Raw genomic sequence first — 15,622 nt, 5'->3', positions numbered from 1 at the left:
ACATACTACAGCAGCCTGAGGTTGCTCGAATTTATTCTTGGGACTGAACTGGCTCTAGTTGCCCCCAGGATTCAGGTGTTTGTGGATGGAAAACCATCTATACCTCCCCCCTTCCCTTCTGGTGTACATGAGGATCTAACCTACTCTGCACAGCAGAGTGAGCCTAATATATGAAAACCACATGTTTCTGGTATACCTGTTCGGTGTGAGTTGTTTAATGCCCCTTAATTTCTAATTATTTATTTGTTCCATTGGGATAGCCGAGTAATGCAATAGAAGGCAGGGGTCAGCAAAATAGCAATGCAGGAGGGATTTTCTTCCAGAAGAAGAGTAATTAAACTGACCAGATTTGCATAGCATTTTGTTGCAAAAATATATGGATTACAAGCACTGAAAGAGAGCTGGTGACCCATCAGTAATAAGGCACAGAGAGGAGTAATTAATAGGACGTGTAGCAAATGGTATTGGTTAGGGAAAGCAAATGTAGACATTAGACATGCCAAATAAGGCCAGCTTTAAGGCAAAATTTATGAAAAAGATAACATGACATTTTACGAAGTTCTTAAATTTATACCTTTTTTGTCTGATTTCTAAAGAAGGGGATTATCTGATCATTCAGAGGAAGCTTTAAAAAGGACTAAATTGCATACACTGAGATGACTGACATGGCCATCATTGCACAATGCAGAAGTGAATTAAAGAGCTTGGCTGTAGGTCATTTCATTTATTCAAAGTGTTTTTGGCTGGTGGGAGAGCAGATGGTCTGCTGAAGTGTATATTTACCTCCCTTGACTAACCATATCATCAGATAAGATGCACTTTTTGAGAACTCTTTTATTCATGTACTGTGTGTCTTTTTAAGTGACATGTTTTTTCCCACTTATACAAAAAAAGTATCAGTCCAGGATTAAAAACAACATCGTCCGATTGTTCAAGTGATATTGTCCAAATGGTGCCGTTTGCTAACAATAAATGTCAGTGTTACCGTAATTCACCATCAGCTGGTGTTTGAGAGTCAAGCAAAAATGGTCTACAATGTGCAGCATGAGCCGAATTGCAGTCACTATTCAGTCCTTACTCAAAACTTCTATTGAAGTCACCTCTCGCTTATGTACAGATCACCTAATGCAGGGCCTGATCCAAAGCCCACTGAAGTCAATGCATAGTTATCCATTGACTTCAATGGCTTTGGATCATGCCCATGGAGAATATAAAATATATATATTGCTCAGGAATAATAAATACTTAAACTAATCACAGCATAGTATAGGAGTTGCAATTGTATCTGTTCATGCCTTTAATTAAAGGCTGGCTGCTCCTCACCCATTTGTACAGCCAAGGTTCTGGTGTTCTCCAAGACACACCCAATCTCTTCTTCCATCATGCACCCTTTTCATGGTAGCAAGTCGAAAGAACTTAGGGAGTGCGGGAAGTGAGAATTTAGAAACCTGTACCTACACACGCTTGGCATTCAGAACTCCCACTGAAGCCAGTGGTGTTTCTGCTCTTGTAGGATCGGTCCAATAACGGAAAAGCTGATGCAGGATGCAGGATTCCCTTTCCACTCCAGTTCAGTCAGTTTGAGCAGTTACACTAGACTGCATTTCCCCTACTCATCCTCTAATTCTAATTCTTTATGTTTCGGAGTGCCCTATAAACATATATGTGGGTGTTCAGACACCACAATGATGAGTGCAATATAAAAGCTTAGATGGAGACAGAGAGAGAGATATGCTATTTCAGTGTACTGTACTGCTGACTGTACGTAGAAATGTACACTGTGATTTTTAATTGTTTTACTTTTCTCCCACAGCAATGAAATCAGGAGGCACCCAACTAAAACTGATCATGACATTCCAAAATTATGGACAAGCATTGTTTAAACCAATGAAGTAAGTAAGAAATGATTTGCTCCATTTTAAAGCTGCTTTACACAGCTGTGGCATGTTACCGTCTTGACAGCTGTTATAAGATCACTCAGAATGTCTTCTAAGTTTGTGGTGCTTAATTATCTAAGCTTCCCACTGAATGTAAATTGTAGGCATGTTAAGAAGAGGAGGCATGTTAAGGCATGAGGAGTTTCAGCATTCTTAGAGCCTGATCCACATGAAGTCAATAGGAGTCTTTGCATTGACTACTGTGGGGTTTGGATTAGATCCTTAGATGACAGCAGGTATATTGTGGTTTTATATGTCATGTCATGCACACTGTTCTCTGTGAATTCTTCCACCCACAAAAATACAGGATGTGCTCAAAGTCCCTTTCTTATGTGGAGCTTTATTCAAAACAAGCTTGCTCCGATATTTTGCAGTTTGTATTACATCACTCATTTTAGAAATGTTACCGCAAGAGTGCAAGTTCCGGCCAGGTTTTCAGAATCGATTTATTAGAGAGGGAGACATTAATAGTGTTTGATGAATTATAATTTCATCCTTTGATTTATTGCTGTTGGTTTTAGAGGTGCACTCTACTGTTTGCTAAGGCTGTATTGTAGCTGTGAAAATGAGTTTCTTTGAGAAGCGCAAGTGAGGAGAAAAGACTTGGCTGGAACAGGAATGATTTTACTCTCACTTACACCTGTGTAAAGCAGGAGTAATGCCACTGAGGTCAGTGGAGTTGCACAGGTTTAAAATTGATGTAAGTGAGCTCTGAATCAGGCCCTATATGTTTGTATTGTAATAATGAAAATCATCGTGTGCTTAGTGTACAGGGTTTAGTAAAATCACTTGAGGCTGCAGAATGTTTAATGAAGCTATTCACTCTCTGTGTCAGTGGGTATCACTGGAATAATAAACTCATTTCCTTTCTTTGTTCCCCCTATAAGGAAGTTCACTTAATTTCCTTTAAGGTGGTCTGTAAAGGAATAACACAGCACAGAATACATCGTTTTCAGTATGTATTTGTTTTGTATTGTACATGTAGACAGCAAGGATGGTCCAATGGGCAGGGGTTTAGCTTGACACCTGAGTTCAATTTCCTGCTTTGCTACAGACTTCCTATGTGACCTTGGGCACTTCAGTTAATATCTCTGTGCCTCTATTCCCCATTTGTAACATGGTGATAATAAAGGGAGGTACCTTACCTCACAGGGATATTGTGAGAATAAATGCATTAGAGACTGTGAAATGCACATATAAGTGCCTAAGGTAGATCAGGCCTTATATGGACTTCAGAAGGAACAAGTAACTGAGTTTCCTTCACATCAACCTCCTTTTCACATGTGTCCTGAGATCTATGAAGAAATCCCCTGGATCTCAGATCATCCACAGAACCCCAAGGTGTTTGTGTAAAGGCCCAGTGGTCCCACATTATTCCCAAATTCCTCCCATTCAGGCTGGCTTCCTCTGGAATCACATTCTTCTTTGTTCCTCTTGTGGGGCTGGGAGGCTCAGATCTCTGAGAGGGAATCTACGTAAGATGATGTAGAAAAGTCTGAAGGGAGATGTTGCCAAAGCATGTCCTAATTGGACCATCCCCAAACCACTGGAACTATAAAAGCAATGCTCAGAGCATCGGTTTGGATGATACCACTGAGGTTCAACTCCTGCCCCCATTCCCTTCCTTGCACATTTTACCTGACACATTTTATCACTATTCCAAATCATTTCTGACCCTCCCTGGGAAATTTCTGAGAACATGACAGGGCCTAGCTGTCTTTAATTATTAGGTAAAAGAGTGATGGCCTTGGTGGCTTTCCACATGGTACAAGATTCTTCTTGTCTCCATTTACTTAGATGCAGATATTTTAAATCATTATCATTGCTGTGACATTGTAGCTCTGGGAATGCTAATGAGGTTAAATCAAAAGTTTACTATGTGTACTGCTTTATATACACCACTGGCAAGATGATGAATGACAATGGATGTATAACCAATTTCCTATACAGAAGCAATTATTGCCATCCACAGGGACAATAGCAGAAAATGACTATGTTTTAATCACCCCTTCAGCTTGATTTCGAGGGTGTTAAAATGTTATTTTTCTAACTGATTTTGCATTAAATACATGTTTATAAAAGGAACCACTGCAGCATTCCACAACGGTGTTCCCAAACACTCCATCTTACAGTGGCAACACGACTGTAGTTCACATGATGGCTGTAGAATGCTTTAGTATTTTTATTAAGGACATTTGCGAGTATTTGTTTTCATTATGAACAGGGAGCCAGATCCTAAGCTGGTGCAAATCAATATACAGTAAAAGCTGTTTTATCCGGCATATTGGGGGAATGGGGGTGCTGGTATGTGAAAAATGCCCATTAACTAAGAGGGAGGGAGTTTGGGTGTGGGAGGGGGCTCGGGGCAGTGCAGGATGGAGTGTGGGGTGTCTGATCCAGGGGCTGCTCACCTTGGGTGGCTCCCCACAAGCGGCGACCTGTCCTGGCTGCTCCTAAGCGGAGGCACGGCAGGCAGCTCTGCATACTGCCTGAGCCTTTGCCTACAGGCGCTGCCCCCCGAAACACCCATTGGCCGCAGTTCCTAACCAATGGGAGCTGCGTTGCTAGTGCCTGGGGCAGGGCTGGGGCAGCATGCAGAGCTGCCTGCCGCACCACCGCCTAGGAGCAACTGGGACAGGTCACCGCTTGTGGGGACCCACTCGAGGTGAGTGACCCCCTGATCCGGCACCCCGCAGCCCGTCCGGTGCCCCATGCCCCTGCCTGCACCCAAACTCCCTCCCAGAGCCCGCGCTCGACACCCCCTGCTGGCCCCGTGCCAACTATAAACCAGAATTTCATTGAAAATCAGAAATGCTGGTTTATACAGCTTTTCGGTTGGTGAAGTGTTGGATAAAACAGCTTTTACTGTAGCTCTATTGAGTTCAATGGGACTATATCAATTTCCCGCAGTTTATGATCTATTTCCTGTGAATTGTTTGGTGAGCTATGCAGAGTGATTTCCTTCCATGGAACTGAACATCCGAAAACGTTAAAAATACAAGCTGTTAAATCTACAGGACTTCCCACGGAAGGGCCTTATCCAGCAGAAAGGAGCCTTCTCCCAATTTAAGCTGTTCCCTCTTTTGAGGGGATATCGCTTTTGGTCCAGGCTTTATGTAGCCACCCAAGCCTGACTCCTTCCCAGGCAAGGTGCCATATATAGGGCCCTACCAAATTCACGGTCCATTTTGGTCAATTTCAGGGTCATAGGATTTTAAAAAGAGTAAATTTCATGACTTCAGCTATTTAAATCTGAAATTTCGTGGTGTTGTAATTGTAGGGGTCCGGACCCAAAGAGGAGATGTTGGGCGGTTACAAGGTTATTGCAGGGGGGCGGGGGTTGCTGTACTGCCACCCTTACTTCTGCAGTGTTGCTGGCGAGTGCGCTGCCTTCAGAGCTGAGCAGCTGGAGAGCGGCAGCTGCTGGTCGGGAGCCCAGCTCTGAAGGCATTATGGTGTTGCCGCCCTTACTTGTGCGCTGCTGCTGGTGGGGTGTTGTCCTCAGAGATGGGCGCCCGGCCAACAGCCACCACTAGCCTCCCCCCAGCTGCGAAGGCAGTGCAGAAGTATGGGTGGCAATACTGTGACCCCCTTAAAATAGCTTGTGACCCCCCCCTGCAACTCCCTTTTGGGTCAGGACCCCCAGTATGAGAAACACCGGTCTCCCCCATGAAATCTGTATAGTATATGATAAAAGCCCACAAAAGACCAGATTTCACGATCCGTGATGTGTTTTTCATGGCCGGTGATTTGGTGGAGCCCGAGTCATATGGCAATGATACTCATGTGGATAATGTCAAAGGATGTCCTACATGTTCTTAGGGCATCATCAGTGCTAATACAATGGTCGGGTTCCTCCCTACCTTAGCCACAGCCAAGGAAGACCTTTAAAGGAGTCTTATGGACCTCCCTGACTCTCAGCTCTGGGATCAGCAAGTTGAAGAGGCTTTCGCTTTGACAGTCAGGAAAGTCACCTGCATAATGGACGCCTGCATTCTTCCTCCATAATTGTGTTACAAGCCCCACGACTGCATTCCATTGATCAACATGTAAGGGGGAGTATGCACAACACAAGAAGTCCCATAGGTCATCCAGGACCATTTCCTCTTCTGTTTCTGGAGATGTGCACAGTAGTTATTCTAGCCTTTAGAAAATCCTGTGGGATGCATATTCCCAGCGGCAGAGATGGAACGTGGGGAGGACTAGTGATGTGTTTGTCTCTGTCTGAGTGGATGTGCCTTTCCCTGTGAACAACCATGCTTCTAGCCCAGTCTGAATAGCAGTTAAATAATATAGCATTTCTTGCCTGTGAATAAATACTATGGCCTCAATTCAGCTGTCAAATAAAGGGATGAAGACTATGAGAGTTGCAACTCTGTCTCTGAAGTTTGAACTGAGCTATTCTTTAACATACCAGAGGGGGCTGGAGCCAGCAGGATATTGAGCTTGATTCCCAAAGAAAATTCATGATCAAAAGTGTCCCAATCTGTCCATTATTCTAGTCAGTTTAAAGCTAAATCCCTTATTTCTGCAGGGCTCAGATTCAGGTAGTGTGTGAGGGGACAGCCCCCTGTCTGCACTTGATTCCATTTGTAATATCAGTGAACCCTTCTTGACCCATCTAGACCTGCTCAGTATTCTTCAGAGTTGCAATTATATTGGATCAAATGGGGTGGAATGAGAAGAACATGCTAACTCTTTACTAAGGCAGGCAGGTATCTATTAACTAAATGGATATTCCATTGCACTTCAGAGATGGTTTCTGCAGCAGCGTTGCAGTGAAATGTAACTGGCAAGTTGTTCTAACTCCTGGAGAACTCATGAGCAGGCCTTGGTTAGTTTGCATTTCACAGCTGCTGAATTCTTTGTTGATTACATCTATAAAGTGAGCCAGCTCATGAAAGAATCCTTCAGCACAGCCAGTATTTGGAAATGGAGAAACCAGAATCTCTTCTTGGCATCCCCTGTGCTAAATGTTTGACGTTGCCTCACAAATCTTGTACCATCAGGTCATTTATTCAGGCAAACAAAGCAAAATCAGGAAAAGAGGAGTTTAATTGCCAAGAGACTGTTACTGTGATAAATAAAGCTTAAGGGAAGTTTGAATATACTTGCAATGTGTCGAACAGTTAATATGTAACTTTGTTCAGCCTGTTACAACTGTATTGTTCTGTATTACTGTCATCATCACAAAACCCCAAAACCGCACCAACCCCAATGTTCCTTCCTGTTACCGTATTAGCTTTGTAAACAAAATTTATTGAGATGCCCAGCAATATCTCAAGTCAAGATTCCTTATGTCACTTATTCAGAGAGAGAGAGAACAGTCATAAATTTATAAGGCTTTTGGCTTATCTGGCTAAAAACTACCCTATTTTTTATATTTTTATTTATTTTCTCTTTGTTGTTGTTAACTGGGGGAGTGAAACAGCTGGCTTAGCAACAAAAGAGATGAGGTTTTTTTCTCTTGGAGGCTTTTTTTTTTTGAAGGGTGAAATCCTGCTTCATCAAAGTCAATGGGAAAATTCCCAGGTAGAACTGAACATAAAATATCATTTCTAGAGGTTTCTTTGGAGCCATCCTATAGAATTTCATAGAGAATTATATCTCTCCTGTACAATTTGACAGGCTGTTTCTAAAATACCTATACAAAGGGCACTATTCACTGTGAAATCTGTGAATTTTAGAATAATGTCAGTAGACCCCTATTTGTTTCATCCAGAGAAGTGCCCTGGAAATCAGTGATGTCACTCTGGATTTAAACTGGGATGATACCAGAATCTTATTCCAGATTTCCAGTGGTGTAAGGAAGTTAAAATTAAGCCTTACATGTTTTTTGTACATATTTTTCTTATAAGTCCATTATTTTGGTAAGTACCAGTACAGGATAGATTGATCATTATAGTCCTCTATAAAAGATTGTAGCTAATCAGTGTCCATTACTCCCTTTTTTTTTTCAGGTGCAAGAATTGTATTATTTTTAATTATTTACTTATTCCAATGTAATCTTAAAAATAGGAGTCTTGGCGGCTAAGGATTTGTCTTTACTAGAAAGATGTGTCGTGTGAGAGACCTGTCAAGTAACATATTTTAACTAGCACTTGAGTTAACACTATGCACTTTCTCATCTTTGACAAGCTCTAAGTATCCTTGCAGATACTATCTGTAACAACAGATGAAATAAAATGATGGCAGTTCCCACGAAATGAAAAAATAGCCAGGCAGAAAAAATAAAATAAAATAAAATACATCCGCATCTCATATTCCCTAAAAAGGCTATCTTCTCAGACCTCCTCTAATTCCTTTCAAAGAGAGGGGCTTTGCACCATAGTCTGAAGGTCACTAAAGTTGGGCTATTTCAGACCAAGGTAGTAGGGAAATTAATACAGTTGTTTTAGTTGGCAAAGGACAGCTATTTTACTGGCTTTTAAATTGCACACTTTTACAAATAAACAATTAGTAGCATTCTTAAAATTTCTCTTTGATTTGCCCTTTGAGAGTGCTATACAAATACTTGCATTTTAGGATAGTGGCATTATATAGGACATAAAACCTCTCTAATAGAAACAACTGTTAATTGCTTTAATTTTCTACAATTATGTCCAGATTTTGAAGTTGCAGTTTGACTACTTACCTGTGAAATACAGCCTCTAGGCCTGATTATGATTTAATTTACGCTGGTGTTACTCTATTGACTTCATTGGCATGACTTCTGATTCACACAGGCCTATGTAAACTTCAGAATCAGGGGCAATTGTCTATACACGCTGCATGATTGGTTTGCCTTATTCCATTGCATCTACTGCTGTTTTGAGGAAATACATTTTGCAAACCTGTTGGATTTCAGCTGGCAGGGATCCAATATAAACATGCTGTTACAGGGCATGCACAAGGGTGGGCAAGCCCCACCCTAATCGTCGGGGGCACAGAACTCCTCCGGCCCTGGGGCCAAGGTGGTGGTGGGAGAGGAGGGGAACGAACTCCTCCCTGGGCCGGGGCTAAGGCGGGGGGGTGGGGTGGGGAGAGTGAGCTCCTCCCAGCCTGAGGCCATGGCAGGGGAACAGAACGTGCCCTTCCAAAAGGGGTCAAATTTAAATTCCTGCGGAGTCCTTGTATTGTTATAAGTCAACATAGCAATTAAATCAAATTGCAGCTACAGAAGTAAGATATGCATACAGTAGCTGCTATTCCATCTGCCTGTCAGGATTATCACTTTGGCACATTGGAATGCATTGCATAAAGACCTACTAAGCAATCCATGGTCTAGGCACAAACAAAACCACTCTGCTTGGTGAATCAGCTCAAAGCAATTTTTACTGTGATTCTCACTGCAGAAATCTAGCACCTTGTAAGGGGCTGTTATTTCGGACATATGGTGTGACAAACTGATATGAAGGGTTGAAACTGATAATCACAATATTCAGATCTTATCTGCCTGCTTAGAATATATAGGCATCACATCTCAAAAAATTATGAAAAGGAAACACCTCGTTTTGTGTATGCAAGTATCAGTCAATATACAGACATTCCAAGGGCCCCATACATGAGATTACTGGCTCTGTAGGGACAAATCCCACTGTTCTGACTTCTCCAATCCCTGTTGGGACTTTTGCCTGAGTATGGACTCACAGCCAGATTCTGATCTCCCTTGCAACAGTGTAAATCTGGAGGAAGCCGAGAGAGTTATGCTAAATTTACACTAGTACAAGTGGGATGTGACTATGACTTTGAATAAGGACAGCAGGATTTGGCCCCTAGCTTGTAAATTCTCCAGCGCATGTAGTAGCATAAAACAGAACTTCTACCTAAACATCCTACATACTGCGTGTTAAGTTACTTTCTCTCCTGATCATATCTTCATCAGACTGTACTTGTTCCATATAAAAATCATCTCAATACAAATTTTAAATGGATTTAGCAATCATGAGGGGGTCCAGTCCAAGGACCATTGAAGTCAACTGGAGAATTTCCAATATTTTCAATGGAACTGGAGAATTTCCAGTATTCTCAATGGGATTTTGAAGAGGGCCCAAGTCGATAGCCCTGTTCAGACTAAATTCCTCTATACCATTGCAAATAGGAATGCAATCTCCTCCATATTGCCCATTCTGTGTATTCCATCTTTGCCATGGAGATTCACCTCTGGAAATGAAAGTCTTGGCTGGTGTCTAGACCCATTCAGTCATAGTGCAATTTGTTCTAAGTTTTTTTAGAAATATCATTAGATATTGACTCCCATGTAAACATTTTCATACTCAAGGTAACTTAGAGGAGGATTATTCAGTGCAGTGAAATGAGTTTCAAGAAAACATCCCTGATGTTTATTATCATAGTATCATCAGGGTGTAATCCCAAGATTCATCCGTTCTTTTTGATCATCTTTAGAAAGGGTTTTCATTGAAATGTTCTCCTGTGGATGTCATTGAAATGATGTCACAGCACATATATTTTGTGTTATGAGTGGTAGTCACAGAACTGTAGCTCCTAGAGGTTCTAAGTGAAATCAGAGCCCCATTGGTTAAGATCCACTTGGCCAGATCAGAACTGGACCATTTCACTTTGCTGGTGGCCATGACAAGGAAAATAGGGTACACCTTTTCCTGTCTCTCCACACCTGCAATATTGTGCTCAACCCATGGTGGCGTTATTCAGGATTATCCTATGGGTCATTCCAGCTGACTGTTGTAACAATCACTCAAGATGTGTGTTTTCAGCAAATTGAATGTTTTCTATGGAAGCACTAGGAATTTCTTTCTCTTGCAACTTGCTTCCTTCCGGCAATGCTCTCTGTATAATGAGCACTTCTTGACAAAGGTGGGTGTTATGGCAGACGGCATGTGGTAGCAGTGAGAAGTTGGGGACTTAGGCAACTTGGGCAGGTGGCAGAATTAATAGCATCTGCAGAGTCAAGGCTGGAATGTGCCTGTGTGAAAGGTGTGCCTGCATGCAAGCCTTTTACGTCTTATTATTATTATTAATAATAATAATAACAATAATTGATTATTCTTTGTATTATTGTAGCACCTAGGAACCCTAGTCTTGGACTGGGATCCCTTGCATTTGAGTGGGATGTTCTGGGGGTACAAATGTTTATGTCCCCCTGATAAGCACTTCCTTTTCTAACTCTCTGCTGCCCAATTTCACAAGGATTTATAGGACGTAGGATTAGAATGTATATGTGTCCCCAAACCGATGGTCTTGTCCCCCCACCCCCATGGATATCAATGTCTTCCCAAAATGATCCGTCCTGAAATGGGCCTCCAGTGGCTACAACAAAACTGAGGTTCTCCCTAGCCTCTCCAGCAGGCTTGGAAAGATCTGTTAATGGTCCAGGAACAGTACAACATCTATTTTGTACTCTTGTCCAACTAAGGCATTTATATCGCACCAGTCACCACAGTATGTAGGCACTGACAGTACCTGTTTGCCTTCTGGGTTGTAACTAAATAGGTGGCCTTGTTTTACACTGGTAGCATGCCTTTGGCTTTTTTAGGACTCTATTGATTAGCTCTCTCCATCGTAGGTGTTTATACTCTAATTAATTAGTCTTTGGGAGTGAAGAGGTAATGGTGGGTTTGCAACTTGCTTTGCTTGCTGCTTTGAATGACAGTTTACTGTCAGAGATTAGATCCTGATTCACTAATTAGTGCCATGTTGTCATGAGGGTTGCCAACCCTCCAGGATTGGCCTGGAATCTCCAGGAATAAAGATGATGTCATGTGATTAAATCTCCAGGAATACGTCCAACCAAAACTGGCAACCCTAGTCATTACTCCACGAAAGAAGAGCTGTCAGTATTTCATTTCAAGTAAGCAAGTTCTGCATATTAGTAATACCTATTTCTTAGTATTGCTATCACATTTTACAAAGGAGATAAGCATTCTTAACCCCATTTTACCTATGGGGTGAAATGACTTGCCCAAGGTTACCCAGCAGGCCAGTGGTAGTGCTGGGAATAGAGCTCCCATCTCCTGTCTTGTGTTCTATCTACTAGGCCACACTGCGTCCACAATTCATACCGATGTGCAGGCAATCCTCATGAGCAGAGCTTGCTGGTGCAGGCACCCTTGCTTGGAGTCTACAAATCCACTATGCCCATCTCCCTCCTGTCCCTTCATGTAATAGAACTGTATTGATTTTGCTGCATCTGGGACCTTCCACTGCTGTGGAGGAGGGGAATAGGGCAGGCGGGGAGAGGGTTGGGGATCTGGCTTTTTAAACTGTTTATTTTATCCTCATGTTTGTTCCTTGAACTTCCATCTTCCATAACTCATTTCCCATTTCTGCATATTTATTTAGTAATGGTCAGCATCCTGCATGTGGCTTTTCAAAAGAGGAAAAGGGAATAAATAGCAGTTGGTGAAGCAGGGGTGACAAGGCAGCATCTATAGGTTCTGGAGACCTGGGTCCAAATCTGCCAAAGGTCAGGAGCCAGATGAGTTTACTTGACACAGTCCCACACTGGTTAGTGACACAAAAACCAACTTGCAATTGTAGCATGAGTGGTAGCTTCAACTCAGGAGAGACCCAGATCTGAAATAAGAGGGTGATGCAGGTCAAGACAGAAGGGCTTTGGCAGAGCTGAGAAGCTTAGGAGAGCTTGCACAGTGCCTGCCCAAATTATGCTGCCAGTAACTCACATAACAAAAAAAAGTTCATTTAATAACCCTACTAAGTAATGTGTTAAAATATATCTTTAAGACTTTCTGGACATTCCTGTCATGTCAAGTGTCTATCACAATAATGATAGTACAATTTTGCTTACAATTTTACAGCCTATGATAATGTTTTTCATGTGGGTGTGTAAAATTGGGAAGGCCTGAAAAACTAATTTGCATGCAAGAATAAAAAAGAAGCCCTAAATAAATTTTCTATGTGTGCATATGAACAGTTGTAAATAAATGCATTCATTCGTGCGGTATGAATGATAAAATATTTCACACACGTAAGCCAGGTAGTACTCACAGAAGTAGAATCAAGATGATCCTCTGTCAGCATTATAAAACCTCTTTGTAAATCTTGCTAATCTGTGGTCCAGCTTCCAGCTGCAGTGATAGTTACCTGGCCAGTGAAATACTAAGGAGATGAGTGAGAGAGGACGTATATAAAAGTTGGCAGAAATACTGACTTCAGAAATAAGTGAATTTGTCAATATATCTATCGCTTGTATTTTGGACCTATTCGAAATGCTACCACCAAAACAAAAAGGAGATGAAAATGCTATATTAATTCTCTCATTTAGGGGCAAATCTAATCATTATTATATTTTCTTTAGTTTGTAGTTGTTTGATTTTGTTGTAATCCTGTGATGTGATGCAAGGTAATAAAATTTCACATCCAGCTTATTATTATTGTCATATTATCCAATCATTACCCTCCCACATCCAAAAGGAAACATATTATATTGTCATTTACATTACTGTGTATGGAAGATCATATGATTTGGCTAAGCCTTTTTGATAAGGATTCTTTTTCATCTGATTCTTTAGAGCTTTATTCAGCAGAAAATCTGATTCCTGTCATTTAAGCCACAGAGTTTACATAGACTATCAGACTTCAGTTATGTTTAGGAGCTAAGTGTTTCTCAGTACAACTCTCATTAAGCTGAACATTTAAATTTGGGCAGCTCCACCAAAAAAGAGCCACGTTTTCTCCCATACCCAGATATAGGAGGAAGATCCATGTGATGCCACGATGGCATTTCAACAGAGCATGCTCAGAGAGAGAACCGTGCTGTCAGTCTTCTCTGTTCTGACATTTAGCTGTGCCTCCCACTATCAGGGATCTTTCTTCTCTAAAATAAAGGGGCCTGATTTTCTGTTATAATAAGGCCCTTTTATGGGACCCTGTCAATGTAAATCAGAGGGCAGAAGCAGCCTCTGCAAAGAATGCCCCTAGCACAAAGGGATGCAGATGGCACAGAGATGACTAGCGTTGTCAGGTGTCCAATTTTCAACCAGAACGCCCAGTCGAAAAGGGACCCTGGTGGCTCCGGTCAACACTGCTGACCGGGCTGTTAAAAGTGTGGTTGGCAGTGCAGAGGAGCTAAGGCAGGCTCCCTGCCTGCCTTGGCTCTGCGCAGCTCCCGGAAGCAGCATGTCCCCCCTCCAGCTCCTAGGCATAGGGGCGGCCAAGGGGCTCCGAGCATGACCCCTGCCCCAAGTGCCACCTCCGCCGCTCCCATTGGCCAGGAACCGTGGCCAACGGGAGATGTGGGGGCAATGCCTGCGGGCGGGGCAGTTTGCAGAGCCGCCTGGCTGTGCCTCCGCATAGAAGCTGGAGGTGGGACATGCTGCTGTTTCCAGGAGCTGCCTGAGGTAAGCACTGCCTGGAGCCTGCACCCCTCCCGTGCCCCAACCCCCTGCCCCAACCCCTTGGTCCCAGCCCCACCCCAAAGCCCGCACCACTAACTGGAGCCCTTCCCGCCCACCCCACCCCCCGCACACCAACCCCTACCCCAACCCAGAGCCACCTCCTGTACCCCAAATCCCTTATTCCTAGTCCCCACCCTGGAGCCCACACCCCCATCTGGAGCCCTCACTCCCTCCCGCACCCCAACCCCCTGAGCCAGCCCGCTGAAAATGAGTGAGTGAGTGAGGGTTGGGAGAGTGAGTGACAGAGAGAGGGGGGATGGAGTGAGCAGGGGCGGGGCCTTGGAGAAGAGGCGGGGCTTCAGAGAAGGAGCGGGGCTTCGGAGAAGGAGTGGGGCAGGGGGCGGAGCAAGGGTGTTCGGTTTTGTGCAAGTATAAAGTTGGCAACCCTAGAACTGGCATAAGGCATCCCTGTTCCCAGTCCAAGATGTAGGGGGAGAAATAGGGATGTGCTGTGTGCAAGTTGAAGGTGTGGCAAGAGTGCACTGCATTATAGCTATTCTCTATTTCTCAGGGCTCACAGAGGGACCTAGTAAGCAGAGCAGCATTTAGAGCAGTCCTGAGGCTGCTCTAACATGCATGGCGGGGTGCTGAGCAGGGCCCTGTACAGCCCCAGAATTCAGGGAGCAGAAAGATGTCTTAAAACCATTTTTACTCCTACTTTTTCCACCGTCCCTGCCCCAAGCACAGAAATGCAGTAACTGAGAATCTGGCCCAAAATGTGCCCTAGTTGCTCTGCCTGACATAGCCTGCACTGACTAAGTAATTCTCAGTAATTTTGCTTGTCTTGTGTCTTAGCCTCAGAGAGTCAGTCCTTTGGGTTTCAGATTATACCACGATGAGTTGGCGTTATCCCACCATGTGTTTTAACACTTAGCCGCTCCTTATGTATTACTGTGGTACTCTTCACATTAGAGCCTTGCTTTGTTTGCAGGCAGAAGAAGGTGCAAAGCCTATGCATTTACTGGTACAGTACTATGGGCCTGGTTCTCCTCTCATACTAGCGTAAACAGGAGTAACTCCATAAGCATAAGGAGGCATGTTTACAGCCAGTGTTTCTGTGCTGTTAGAGATGCAGGGCTCAGTGCAGAAGAGATGGCTCTTGCAACATATTCTGGCTACCGATTCAAATCCATGCTCTTCTGGCACCCATTAAAGTGTCTGACAACTTGTGAGCGGGCACAGTGCCATCCAAACAGATGGGCATGAATGTACTGGCTGCCAAGAGACCATTCATGTTCATCTGGTGTGGGTAATGAGGGCAGAACTTCTAGCTGTGACTGTCCAAATGGCTGTCCATCTTGAGGTTATATC

At 43.2% G+C, this 15,622-nt stretch overlaps 1 protein-coding gene across 1 annotated transcript in view; it reads left to right on the top strand.

Moving 5' to 3' along the window:
- Positions 1 to 15,622, top strand: part of FAM20C (FAM20C golgi associated secretory pathway kinase) — an 81,631-nt gene that overhangs the window by 12,463 nt on the left and 53,546 nt on the right. Inside the window, exon 3 of the mRNA XM_007065367.4 lies at positions 1,814 to 1,892. Coding sequence (XP_007065429.1) covers positions 1,814 to 1,892 — 79 coding nt within the window. The remainder of the gene's footprint in view (positions 1 to 1,813; positions 1,893 to 15,622) is intronic.

The sequence above is a fragment of the Chelonia mydas genome, chromosome 10, assembly GCF_015237465.2.
Source record: "Chelonia mydas isolate rCheMyd1 chromosome 10, rCheMyd1.pri.v2, whole genome shotgun sequence".
In the NCBI taxonomy this organism is placed as follows: Eukaryota; Metazoa; Chordata; order Testudines; family Cheloniidae; genus Chelonia; species Chelonia mydas.
This window is presented reverse-complemented; position numbering and strand designations above follow the sequence as displayed.